At 46.6% G+C, this 13,228-nt stretch overlaps 1 protein-coding gene across 1 annotated transcript; it reads left to right on the top strand.

Annotated features, from left to right (window-relative positions):
* The first annotated feature begins 349 nt into the window (after window positions 1-349).
* Window positions 350-6,070, top strand: LOC109732812 (protein DWARF 53). The gene is made up of 3 exons (XM_020292013.4): window positions 350-2,063; window positions 3,432-3,678; window positions 3,810-6,070. The coding sequence occupies exons 1-3, from the start codon at window positions 916-918 to the stop codon at window positions 5,787-5,789; spliced, it is 3,375 nt and encodes a 1,124-aa protein (XP_020147602.1). The 5' UTR covers window positions 350-915; the 3' UTR covers window positions 5,790-6,070.
* The last annotated feature ends 7,158 nt before the right edge of the window (window positions 6,071-13,228 follow it).

Below are 13,228 nucleotides of genomic sequence, written 5' to 3'. Positions count from 1 at the left end.
TGCATGTGTGGCTGGAGACGAGGAACAAATCAATTTGGAGACACACAAATATCTTTCGGCGCGTCTTTGACAGCACGGGTCGACAACAAAATCGGACGAATGTGATGTAAGCCTAACAACAAACAGAACAATAGACGTCTACATCGAGCTAAAGATGCGGTTCGTTTCTCAAGCCACACAAAAAAAAAGACGTTTTTTCCCCGCTCAAGGTGGATTCCACAATTAGAATAGGCTGAAATTCCAATTAGAAACATGTAGTTGGACCGCGTCGGGGGCCAATAATTGGTCGTGCAAAAACCATCGGAGGACCATATGAGCACTTCACTAGCTGGGAATTCAAGAGGGAGGCAGTGTGCATGCATCCTGTTAATAGCTTATGCTAGATCCCATTGCGTTGGGCATCTTCTAGGCCTGGGCTATACATGATCTCATGCCAGTGTGCGGTAAATGGAAGGGAACAATCATGCTGCAGCAGCTAGGATGGGGAGGAGTACACGACAGAGCACGGCGGGCGGGGCAATGGCCAAAAGGAGGAGGAATCTCGATCTCAATCCGCACTTGCACTGCCGCTAGGCTACAGTGTGTGACGAGGGCTGCCGCATCCGCATATATGCTCCACCCCACCAAATTTCCCCACCCCGATGGGCCTCACCACGCCAAAAACCATAAAAAGAGGAACCAGAAGATATCCGTCGTGGTTTATAAGCAAGCAATCCACCTTCACTCCGAGCCGATTATTATCCCCACCCCGGAAACCCAAAAATCCGAAGCGATTCTCGCTGTCGTTGGCGGTTTACCCCTCGGGCTCGGGAGTTGGTTTTACGCTTGCGCGGTTGCGCCCCATGCCCGGTGAAAAGTACTAGTCGCAGCCAGTCAGGTCCCCGCCGAAAATCCCCCCCGTGCGCCCGCGGAGAGATGCCCACGCCGGTGGCCGCGGCGAGGCAGTGCCTGTCGCCGGCGGCCGTGACGGCTCTCGACGCGGCGGTCGTGTCCGCGCGGCGCAGGGTGCACGCGCAGACCACGTCGCTCCACCTCGTCGCCGCGCTGCTCGCGCAGCAGGCCCCGCCGCTCCTCCGCGACGCGCTCGCGCGGGCCCGCAGCGCCGCCTACTCCCCGCGCGTGCAGCTCAAGGCGCTCGAGCTCTGCTTCGCCGTCTCCCTCGACAGGCTCCCCTCCGCCGCGTCCTCGTCCGCCGACGACCAGCCGGAGCCGCCCGTGTCCAACTCGCTCATGGCGGCCATCAAGCGCTCGCAGGCCAACCAGCGCCGCAACCCGGACACCTACCACTTCTACCACCAGGCCGCCTTCCAGGCCGCCACCGCCGCCTCGCAGGTCAGGGTCGAGCTCTCGCAGCTCCTGCTCGCCATCCTCGACGACCCCGTCGTCAGCCGCGTCTTCGACGACGCCGGCTTCCGCAGCGCCGACATCAAGCTCGCCATCCTCCGCCCCGCGCCGCCCATGCCGCTGCTCGGCCGCCTCCCTACGCGGGCCCGCCCGCCGCCTCTCTTTCTCTGCAGCTTCGCCTCCGCCGACGACGCCGACGTGCCCTCGCCCGCCGGGAGCATTGCCGGCGGCGCCGGCGAGGAGAACGGCCGCCGCATCGCCGAGATCCTCGCCCGGGGCCGCAACCCCATGCTCGTGGGTGTCGGGGCCGCGTCCGCCGCAGCGGACTTCGCCGCGGCCTCGCCGTACCGCGTCCTCCCCGTCGGTCCAAACTCCATCGACCAAACAGAACTCGGCGTGGAGGCGGCGATGGCTAGCGCCACCTCCGGCCTCGTCATAAGCATCGGTGATCTCAGAGAACTTGTTCCCGATGACGGCGAGCTCCAGGAGAGGGGGCGCCGCGTGGTGGCGGAGGTGACGCGAGTGCTGGAGACGCACAGAGAGGGGCGTGTCTGGGTGATGGGGTGGTCGGCCACCTACGAGACCTACCTCACCTTCCTGTCCAAGTTCCCCTTGGTTGACAAGGACTGGGAGCTCCAGCTGCTGCCGATCACGGCGGTGCGCGCCGGCGGACTCATGCCTCCGGCGACCACGGCATCTCCTTTATCCAAGTCCGCAAGGTGAAGAAGCCCTTTCACTTTTGCACGTATATATCTTTCATTGTAATTGTTTATGCTTAGGGTTTGATTGGCAACCATTTGGTGGCTGACTGGTCTCGGTGCTTAGTTTATTATCCGGATGTTTCTTAATTCGAAATTACTACACGTACGATGCTTCTTGTCTGACCTACTAGTAGTAGTTTATGCCCTTGATTTTAGTTGATGTTTTCATTCCATATAAGCGTGTACGCCCATCGTAGCATTGGGTATTCTTCAGCGATGCATGCTTCATTTGAGTGTACTGTAATTACTAGTGGAGTGCACGTAGCTCAATAAGGTCTTTATTAAATATATAATCTATGTACTAGCTAGTAGAACCATTTTCTCCTGCCGACAGTTTATAGTGGTTTTACCTGCCCGGATATGCTTACTTAAGCGGTCAATGTGTTCATGCTTGTTACCGTATTTTATGAAGTACGTCAAACTGAAGCTGTGTTATTGTGGTTGTTCCATCTATGGTTCAGTTCATTCTCTGCACATTTTCCTTTTCTTTCTGATACTGTACTATTCAAGTGTTCCGCGGTGGGGAAAATGGAACTCGAATTTTGTTATGTATTTCAGAATTGTTTCATCTTGAATTCGGATAGTATATACTTGAAAGATGATTTGGTTTGTACTGGTCAGAGCCAAGAGTCCACGGACATCTTATCTAAAATATACAATGATGGTTTTATCATTGACTAGTGGTGCTTAAGACATGGAGTGTTTCCATGCAGTATATTCTTTTGGATACATTACTAACTAAACTTGATTATTACATGAAGATTCTTTATATGCACTTACTGCATCTGGGTTGATAATGTGATGTCTAGTAGTTTCAGACATTCGACCCATCTTGTTTTTAATTTTATTTGATGGGTACTAGCCATATTCTTCAGTAATTCCTTGGCTGGCTGTTTGTTCCTTATCTGATAAGTTCTGCTTGCTGATCTTTCAAATTTCAATTCTCATATCATTTGATCCTTTAGATGTTCGTTGTACATTTATACTACTACATATGGCAATATAGTAGAGGTTTTATTGCCATAAAATCCATGCACTTGCAATTTATAACAGCTTGATGAAAAGGGTAAGAGACACTAAAAAAATGCATTTTCACGAGAAAGAGTTAGGGTTCGCCTAGTGCAGCAAATTTGTTCTCTGACCGGACATTCTAATGCCCAGCCAAAATTGGGGTCATAAATGTATCAATGGTATGACTAGCTGTACCTAAAGTTGCTGTGGAATCAGAAATAGTTCATTGTACTTGGTCTGGCTTCTGTCATAGTGTCATGTACTGCAGTTTCTTTCATCAACTAGACCTAAGAGTTTCAATCTTGTAATTTGCAGCTTGGTGGAATCGTTCCTTCCTTTTGGTGGACTTGTCAATGGTTCCTATGAGTCTAACAGCCTCGCAGCGCACCCTTGCCCGCAAACCCTCCGGTGTCAACCGTGCAATGATAGATGTGAGCAAGAAGTCACAACAATCGTTAAAGGGAGTGGCATTACAGCTGAAGGCCATCACCAGGGAGGTCTGCCTTCCCTGCTTCAGAATGGCAGCATGATGGGTCTTAACAGTGGACTTGATGCAATCAAGGTGTGAAGCTATTTATGTCTTTTGAAACGTTTTTAGTACAGCAGTAAAAACGCGCACGCACAGCATGTTAAATACATGGATAATTTTGCATCTCATTGGTATAAAAGATGTGCAGTTTTTCTTCAGTGCAGGTTAGAGATGATCAGATGGTGTTGAAATCAAAAATATTGAATCTGCAGAAGAAGTGGAACGAGTACTGCCTGCGGCTCCACCAAGGAAGCCAGAGGATCAACACAGGTCCTTACCAGGTATTCCCACATTATACTGGTGTTCCTGTTGACACAGAAAGATCAGCAATTCTGAGCAAAGGTTCCGAGTCGGTTACACTTCAAAGGGAGGTTATTAGGCCTTCTGCAGTATCTGCTACACATACGAATGCAACCCCAAACAAGAGTGTTTCACCTCCATCTATCTCCAACCAAAGGAACGAAGGCCTTGTGTTGAATCTTCAAGGGAGGCATTCAAAGGGTGATGAGCAATTTCAAGACAGGCATGCGCAGTTGCGGCAAGAACACTTGTCAAGCTGCCATGATCGTGAAGATCGCATGTCGCCATCAGCTGCTGCATCCGTGGCAACGGACTTGGTGTTGAGCACGCCCCGTGGATCTTCTTCCAAGGGTACAAGTTCTGTGAGCTGGAAACATGCAGTGGATGCAGAGAAGTCTACCCACTTGACACCCAGTAAGGTGGATGATTTGAATATGAAGCCCCCACAGCCCTTTGCACAGTCTCGTAGCTCCCGGGGTTCCACAAATATGGGGCAACCATCACCTAGTGCTCTGCATTCACCAGCTTCAGGAGGCGTGTCTGCCTTTGGCCAATGGCGAAAGCCTTCACACCTTTCAGTACAAGGTTCTGATTTGAGCGACTACAAGCTACTCGTGGAACGCCTGTTCAAGGTAGTCGGAAGGCAGGAGGAAGCCCTGAGTGCTATTTGTGGATCCATTGTTGGCTGCCAGTCAACAGAGAGGCGCCGCGGCACAAGCAGGAAGAACGACATCTGGTTCAGTTTTCATGGTTTCGACAGCATGGCCAAGCGGAGAGTTGCCGCGGCATTGGCAGAGCTCGTGCACGGCAGCGAAGACAGCTTCATTTATCTGGACCTGAGCCTCCAGGATTGGGGCGGCTCAAGTTTCAGAGGAAAGACTGGCATAGATTGCATCGTCGATGAGTTGAGCAAGAAGCGGCGCTGTGTGATCTTCCTCGACAACATTGATAAAGCTGACTGCCTCATTCAGGACAGTCTCTCTCATGCCGTTGACACCGGTAGATTCCGAGACATGCGCGGCAAGGAAGTTGCCATTAATGACTCCATAGTAATATTGTCAACAAGATTGGCACGATGCAGCAAAAATGTCTCGGTTGGGGTGGAAGAGGGGCATACTTTCTCCGAAGAGAAGATCCTGGCTGCTAGAGGACAGCAACTGAAGATCTTGATAGAATCAGGCACGGCGATCACCAGCAGAGGCCCTAGTAGCAGTAAGGTGGTAGTTTCCCCTCTCACCAAACTTCAGGCTTCTGTGTACTCTGGCTGTGTCAGTAAGCGGAAGCTCGACGTTTCTGACGACCAAGAAAAGCTGCTAGAATCACCGAGCAATCCCAAGCGGCCACACAGAACATCAAGTGTGCCGTTCGACCTGAACCTCCCCGTCGGCGAGGATGGATCGAGCGACGCTGACGCCGACGACAGCAGCAGCAACGACAATCCAGACGAGTCCATCGACAGCCTCCTGGGTTTGGTCGACGGAGAGATCGAATTCAAGGCGTTCGACTTTGGCAAACTCGCCAACGACATCCTGCAAGAGCTGAGCAACGTGCTAGGCAGCATCCTGGGCTCGGGCTGCACGTTGGAGGTAGGCGATGGCGCGATGGAGCAAATGCTTGCGGCCTCATGGGCATCGGAGGACTGGAGGCGGCCTCTGCGGGCCTGGCTGGAGCAGGTGTTCGCCAGGAGCCTCGAAGAGCTGAAGCTCAAGCACAGCAAGCACGCGAGCAGCTCTGCTCTTAGACTAGTGGCCTGTGAGGACGGCGCAGCAGCAGCGACGGCGGCGAAGGAAGACGGCGGTTTTGGACCGCTGCTCCCCTCGAGAATAATTCTGGAGTGGCGATGAATATATGGATGACGATATCTGTATATACTGTGATGGATCGCGTCATTGTTGGTAGCTAGTCCACGGTAGTATTAGCGTTATAAGCTTGGTTGCGAATTAAATAAGTTGTAGTCTACACTAGTTGATTGCTAGCAGTCTACACTAGATGATGCACTGCCTTCTTCGATCAATATATGTTGGCAAGTGTATAGATTTTGACTGTAACTATTGTTGATTTCTTTGCCAATGTATAATGATTGTATATGTGGTGCTGCAAATATATAGTAGCTCTGTTATGCTCATATATGTATTACTAGTAAAAGAGTCTGTTCGTTGCAACGAGAGAAAAAAATAAAACACGTTTTTTTTAGGAAAAGCCACTTGGCGCACTTTATTAACTCAATCAAAGTTGCATCATCCACAGTGTCCGAAAATAAAATCCCAGGGGGATCACCATCCCAAACAAAACTATGTCTAGCTATACAGAACTATGTCTAGCTAGGTTGTGCGCCGATAAATTAGCCTCCCTAGGACAATGCGTGAAAGAAACGTCACCTATACAGAGAGCCTTTCGAAAGCAATTCGTCAAAATAGCTGAGTAAGGGCTCCATATTTCAATCACACCATTGCAAGCTTGAATAATTTCCACCGAATCTGATTCAACAATCACCGGTTGACAAACAAGGTCTTCCAACAGTTCCAGCCCTCGCTGAAGTGCGATCGCCTCAGCTGTTGTGGCATCATGGAGATGAGTTAGCAGCCACGACGCCCCCGCCACAGCCTCACCACAACTGTTTCGGAGAACAGCAGCTGCCGCACCCATACCATTCTCAAAGTAAGTTGCATCGACGTTTAGCTTGTACAAGTTACCTGGAGGTTTCTTCCACAACACCTTCTCTGGTTCCTTCAGATTAGTGGCTCGACTGAAATTACTTGTGATTGCCAGGATAGCGAATGCAGTACTTGTAGGATTAAGGACTTTTTCTCCCTTCAGAAACTCTCTTTGCTGCCACCAAATATACCATGCACCAACGATCAAAGATTCCATGAGGTCCAATCGGCCAAACACAGGAGCATGGCTCGCTGGCCGTGTGATAAGCTCCTCAAGAATAATGCTTCCTGACCTGTCAATATTAATCACTTCTTCTATTAACAGTTGCATTCCCGGTTCTGTCCAGACTTTTTTTGCCCTTCTACATGTGAACATCAAATGACACATATCTTCTGCTCCTTGCTTACACACAGGACATTGCGGTTGTACCTTAATATGTCGATGTGCTAGTACTGCCATACCAGGGACAATCCCATGCAAAGCACGCCAGGCAAAGATTTTTACCTTACTAGGTAGTTGGAGTCTCCACAAGATGTCCCAAACAGGATTAATATTCATTGATCCTTGCCCATCGCTTCTTCTAGTTTGTGCACCATACTGGTGTTTCCACTCAACATAGTATGCTGAGCGAACAGAAAACATATGTGATTTTGTGAACTGCCATGCAACGAAATCATAAGTCATGTTAGAGCTCAAGGGAATCTTTAAAATTCTTTCTGCGTCCACACTAAGAAAGTTGTCTCTAACCAGCAGCTCATCCCATTGTCCCGTATATGGGTCAATCAACTCATTCACTGTTTGCATCAAACATTGTCCCTTTGGAGTTATCACCTTCCTGCTTGGACTACTAGGCATCCAATGGTCCTCCCAAATATTAATACTTGCTCCAGAACCAACTCTCCATATGTGACCTCTCATAAAGAAAACACACTTTAACCCAATAATTACGAATCAAAACCTCAATAGGTGCACACCCTTTATTTTAACAGGGCATCACATTTGTGTTGCCGCCTATCCTCCTTCACCCTCATCGGTGGTGGCCTGAGTGCTCATACAACCATAACATGTTTGAATGTGGTCAGTTTTAAGGTGTCTCTCTCATGCGCGCACGCGTGCTCATTCGAAATAAGATGATAAATATGTTGTTATTCCCCTGCGAGGTTTTTTTTCAGAGGTGTGCGTGCGTGGCTGTCGATGTTTTCTTTCGTCTCAATCTGGTTTTAGTGGTTGTTTATTTGCAATCCGGATCGCCGCCGGTACGGAAGAAAAATGGACCATGTGCTATAGATTAAGTTTGCACCCAAAATAATATTTTAAAATATTTAACAGGTAAAATAATATTACATTTAGATTCTACATATTTTTATAATCAAATTTCATATATAACATGTTAAAATCGGAGTTACGGTTTAAAAGATATGAATAATTTAGAAAAGCATTTGTTTTAGATGAACCGCAGATTGATTAACCGAAAAATTTGGGTGCTTCTGTTAAAATGCAAAAATGATCCCTTTGACTTAAATATAGTCCCTCTCCTGTGAAAGTTTTACCCTCGCCAAGGCGCTCGCCCAGACATGCTCCACCACCAGTCTCTAATGAACCTTTGGGTTCTGCTGTGCCGAGAACTTTGACAAAGACCGCAGCGAAGAGAAAGTCTATGCATCTCCCGAGAAAGCCAAGTCCAGTGTTCCTGCTTCCACAAAGGACAAACTATGATTTCAAGCTATTCAGCGATATCATTTATAGCGCGGCATATGTTGCGAAATCTGATGAATTGAGGAGTTTGGGACTGCCTGATGATGTTACCGAAATGGTAATGAAGCACTTTGCTGAGCTGAGAAAAAACTCGAAGAAGCTCAATAAAGCACTCGCTGACAAGCAAGTGCTTGAGAAAATCAAGAAGGAAGCCAAGACTGAATATGAGTAGAAAGGTCTGAGCAAGAAGATTGTTGATATCACAAAGGCCTTGAGTGTCATTCGAAACGAGAATGTTGATTGGCATTCTAGGATGCAGATGGATATCTCTCAACTGTGTGATATGAGGAACGAGGAGATTGACCGCAAGGCTGGTCTTGCTCATAGAAGGATCCAAGAAGAAAAATGTCAGAAGGCACAGGCAAGAGTCAGCAAGCTGAAGGAAAACAAGGACCGCCACCTTCAGAATGTTGTAGTTGATGCTATTCCACTAAACTCCAGTGCACCCTTGCAGCAGGTTCCACTGCCTCCACCTCATGAAGATGAACCTATATAGCAAGCTGGCACCAAGGAAGTTATCATTCCAGTGCTAGTAGCCCCAGAGCAACTTGACGTTGTTGAAGTATTTTTGGAGAAGTCTGATACGTCTCCAATATATTTATAATTTTTGATTGTTCCATGTTGTTATATTATCATTCTTGGATGTTTTACAATCATTTTATAGCAACTTTATATCATTTTTTGGGACTAACCTATTGACATAGTGCCCACTGCCAGTTGCTATTTTTTGCTTGTCTTTTACTTCGCAGAATATCAGTACCATACGGAGTCCAAATGCAGCGAAACTTTTTGGAGATTTTTTGGACCAGAAGACACCACATGGGCCAAAGAAGTACTAGAGGGGAGCCCCGAGGGGGCACAACCCACAAGGGCGCGCCTAGACCAGATGGGTTGTGCCCACCTCGGTGGCATCCCGCACCGCCTCTTCGCTCTATAAATACCCCAATATTTCAGAAACCCTAGGGGAGTCAACGAAAAACAATTCCAGCCGCCGCAAGTTCCAGAACCACGAGATCCAATCTAGACACCATCACGGAGGGGTTCATCATCCTCATTGGTGCCTCTCCGATGATGCATGAGTAGTTCATCAAAGACCTATGGGTCCGTAGGCAGTAGCTTGATGGCTTCTTCTCTCTTTTTGATTCTCAATACAATTGTCTCTTGGAGATCTATTTGATGTAACTCTTTTTGCGGTGTGTTTTTTGGGATCCGGTGAACTTTGAGTTTATGATCAGATCTATATCCATGAAAGTTATTTGAGTCTTCTTTGATCTCTTATATGCATGATTACTTATAGCCTCGTATTTCTTCTTCGAATTTTTGGTTTAGTTAGGCCAACTAGATCGATTTTTCTTGCCATGGGAAGAGGTGCTTTGTGATGGGTTCGATCGTGCGGTGTTCTTTCCCAGTGACAGAAGGGGCAGCAAGACATGCATGTATCGTTGCTATTAAGGATAACAAGATGGGGGCTATTTCTACATGAATAGATCTCATCTACATCATATCATCGTTCTTATTTGCATTTCTCTGTTTCTCCATGAACTTAATACACTAGATGCATGCTGGATAGCGGTCGATGTGTGGAGTAATAGTAGTAGATGCAGGCAGGAGTCGGTCTACTAATCTTGGACGTGATGCCTATATAATGATCATTGACTGGATATCGTCATAATTATTTGATGTTCTATCAATTGCCGAACAGTAATTTGTTTACCCTGTGTGCTATTTTATTGAGAGAAACCACTAGTGAAATCTATGGCCCCCGGGTCTATTTTCCCATCATATATTTACATATCTATATTGCTATTTGCCTTTTTCTTTATTTGCATCTTTATTTTCAGATCTATATTATCAAAAATCCAAAAATACCTTGCTGAATTTTATTTGCCGTTATTTGCATCCATTAATCTACCATAATTTTATCCCGTCAACTTGACAATTTCTGGCACCATTACCCGAGAGGGATTGACAACCCCTTTTACACGTCAGGTTGTAGATATTTGTTCTTTGTGTGCAGTTACCGTTTACATAGTGTTGCTTGGTTCTCGTACTAGTTCGATAACCTTGGTTTCATAACCGAGGGAAATACCTACCGTAGGTGTGGTGCATCATCCCTTCCTCTTTGGGGAAATACCGACGTAGTTCAAACTACATCAAAAGGAATTTCTGGCGCCGTGGCCGGGGAGACATCATAAACATCTATCAGGTTCCTAATAACAAAACTCATCTCCTTGCAATTTACATTATTTGCCATTTTCCTCTAGTTTTCATCTCCCCCACTTCACAAAAATTTGTCGTTTTATTCGCCCTCTTTTTCGTTCGCCTTTTTCTCGTCAAATCTCTGATTTGCTTAAACTAGTCATCATGAGTGATTTTGGTATGGCGGAAACAAATGATGGCCTAACTCCTAAAATTGGACGATCTGGCAATCTGGATGCTAAAACTTTTGTTTTGGGGCAAGGGAATGTTATGGGGAAAGAACATATCCAATAATTTTTCAATTGTGTTGCAAATTTAACTCTTGATGATATTCCTATACTTAAAAGAACTAAATCTTATGCAGAAGCTATTTCAGCACTACTTCTGAAACTTGAAAATAGATTTATCTGTACCCTCCCTACCTTGTAGAGATTGTTTTATGAGCTACTCGCTATCAAGAATCCGAAAGCTAAAAAGCTATCTACCCTTGTTCTTATGAATGAATTTGATCACATAGTACGGGAGGCTAGGATTTTTTTTATTTCTATGGTATGAACCATGAGAAACCGGTGATAAATGAGATCCTTTATAATAGTGATTATATGCTAAGACATTTGCTTGGAAATAATCAATTTTTTATGAGAACCCTGATTTAGATATAATCCAACAGGTTTTCAATCAACAGTATTCTTGGATTGTTGCCGGAAATCAAAAGGGATACGTAGATGGGCAACTTGATAATGCTAAAATTACTATGGATAATGTGTTTCAAGTTATTTTTGCAAAATCTCCTGACAAGAACACATCTACGGAGAATGAGAAGAAATATGACAATACTTGAATCTATGCATTATGCCTAGCTAGGGTCGTAAAACGATAGCGCTTGTTGGGAGGCAACCCAATGAATAAAATTTATTTTTGCCTTTTTCTGTTCTTGAGTGTTTGCACAATCATGCCTCTGTTTTGATTGTGTTTTTATGTTTTAATTAGTTTTTGTGCCAAGCTAAGCCTTTGGGGTCATGTTGGGTGATAGTTGATTTGATCTTGCTGAAAGACAGGAACTTTTGCGCTCACTAGCAGAATTTTAGAAAATCACAGAAACGTTCTTTTGCTCTGATTTGTTTTACAAAAGATTCATATACAAATTGCGCACATTTTCCTATTTTTTCAGAATTTTTGGAGTTACAGAAGTACTAAGTTCCATGATTACTACAGACTGTTCTGTTTTTGACAGATTCTGTTTTCATTGCATTGTGTGCTTATTTTGATAAATCTATGGATTGTATCGAGGGGTATAAGCCATGGTAAAGTTAGAATACAGTAGGTATAATGAAATAATAAAATATGAATAGGTTTGCAACAGTACTTAGTGTTGGGGAACGTTGTATGGAAAACAAAAAAAATTCTACGCACACGCAAGATCTATCCATGGAGATGCATAGCAAGGAAGGGGAGAGTGTGTCTACGTACCCTCATAGACCGTTAGCGGAAGCATTTAGTAACACAGTTGATGTAGTCGAACTTCTTCGCGATCCAATAGATCAAGTACCGAACGTACGGCACCTCCGCGTTTAGCACACGTTCAGCTCGGTGACGTCCTCGCCTTCTTGATCCAGCAAGACGGCGAAGTAGTGGATGAGTTCCGGCAGCATGATGGCGTGGTGACGGTGGTAGTGATGCTATATCCGCAGGGCTTCGCCTAAGGACAACGAAAATATGACCGAGGGAGGAAACTGTGGAGAGGGGCGCCGCACACGGCTAAGAGATTGTCGTGGCTTATGTGGCGCCCCCTCCCACATATATATAGGCGGGGGAGGGTGGAGCAGCCAAGGAGGCGCCCCAGGTGGGGCTGAATCCCACTTGGGGTCCTGCCCCTAGCCGCGCCCAGTTGCCTTTCTAGGCGCGCGGGGAAAGGCAGGGGAGGGTGTCGCCCCCCTTCCTTTCTCCCATGTGGAGGGGAAGGCAGGAGGGGCTAGCCCTCCCACCTTTCCTTCCCTAGGGCCGGCGGCCAGGGAGAGGGGCGCGCCAGGCCCCTTGTGGGCTGGTGTGTCTCTCCCCTTGGCCCATTAGGCCCATAGACCACCCGGGGGTGTCCGGAACCCCTTCCAGTGACCCGATGACTACCGGGTGCACTCCGAAACTCTTCCGGTGTCCGAATATCATCGTCCTATATATCAATCTTTACCTCCGGACCATTCCGAAGCTTCTCGTAATGTCCATTATCTCATCCAGGACTCCGACCAATATTCGGTCACCAAATCATATAACTCATATAACGCTATATCGACAACAAACGTTAAGAGTGTGGACCCTACGGGTTCGAGAACTATGTAGATATGACCGAGACACCTCTCCGGTCAATAACCAACATCGTAACCTGGATGCCCATATTAGTTCTTACATATTCTACGAAGATCTTTATCGGTTGAACCGTTATGATAACATACGTAATTCCCATTGTCTGTCGGTATATTACTTGCCCGAGATTCGATCGCCCGTATCTTCATACCTAGTTCAATCTCGTTACCGGCATGTCTCTTTACTCGTTCCGTAATACATCATCTTGTAACTAACTCCTTAGTCATTTGCTTGCAAGCTTATTATGTTGTGTATTACCGAGAAGGCCCAGAGATACCTCTCCGATACTCGGAGTGACAAATCCCAATCTCGATCC

The sequence above is a fragment of the Aegilops tauschii genome, chromosome 5, assembly GCF_002575655.3.
Source record: "Aegilops tauschii subsp. strangulata cultivar AL8/78 chromosome 5, Aet v6.0, whole genome shotgun sequence".
NCBI classification, from domain to species: domain Eukaryota; kingdom Viridiplantae; phylum Streptophyta; class Magnoliopsida; order Poales; family Poaceae; genus Aegilops; species Aegilops tauschii.
The sequence above is the reverse complement of the archived record's forward strand: the minus strand, read 5'-3'. Positions and strand labels throughout refer to the sequence as shown.

Coding starts and splice junctions, on each gene's coding strand:
- LOC109732812 (XM_020292013.4), top strand. CDS start 916: ATGCCCACGCCGGTGGCCGCGGCGAGGCAGTGCCTGTCGCCGGCGGCC. Junction 2,064..3,431: donor CCTTTATCCAAGTCCGCAAG/GTGAAGAAGCCC, acceptor TGTAATTTGCAG/CTTGGTGGAATCGTTCCTTC. Junction 3,679..3,809: donor GTGGACTTGATGCAATCAAG/GTGTGAAGCTAT, acceptor TCTTCAGTGCAG/GTTAGAGATGATCAGATGGT.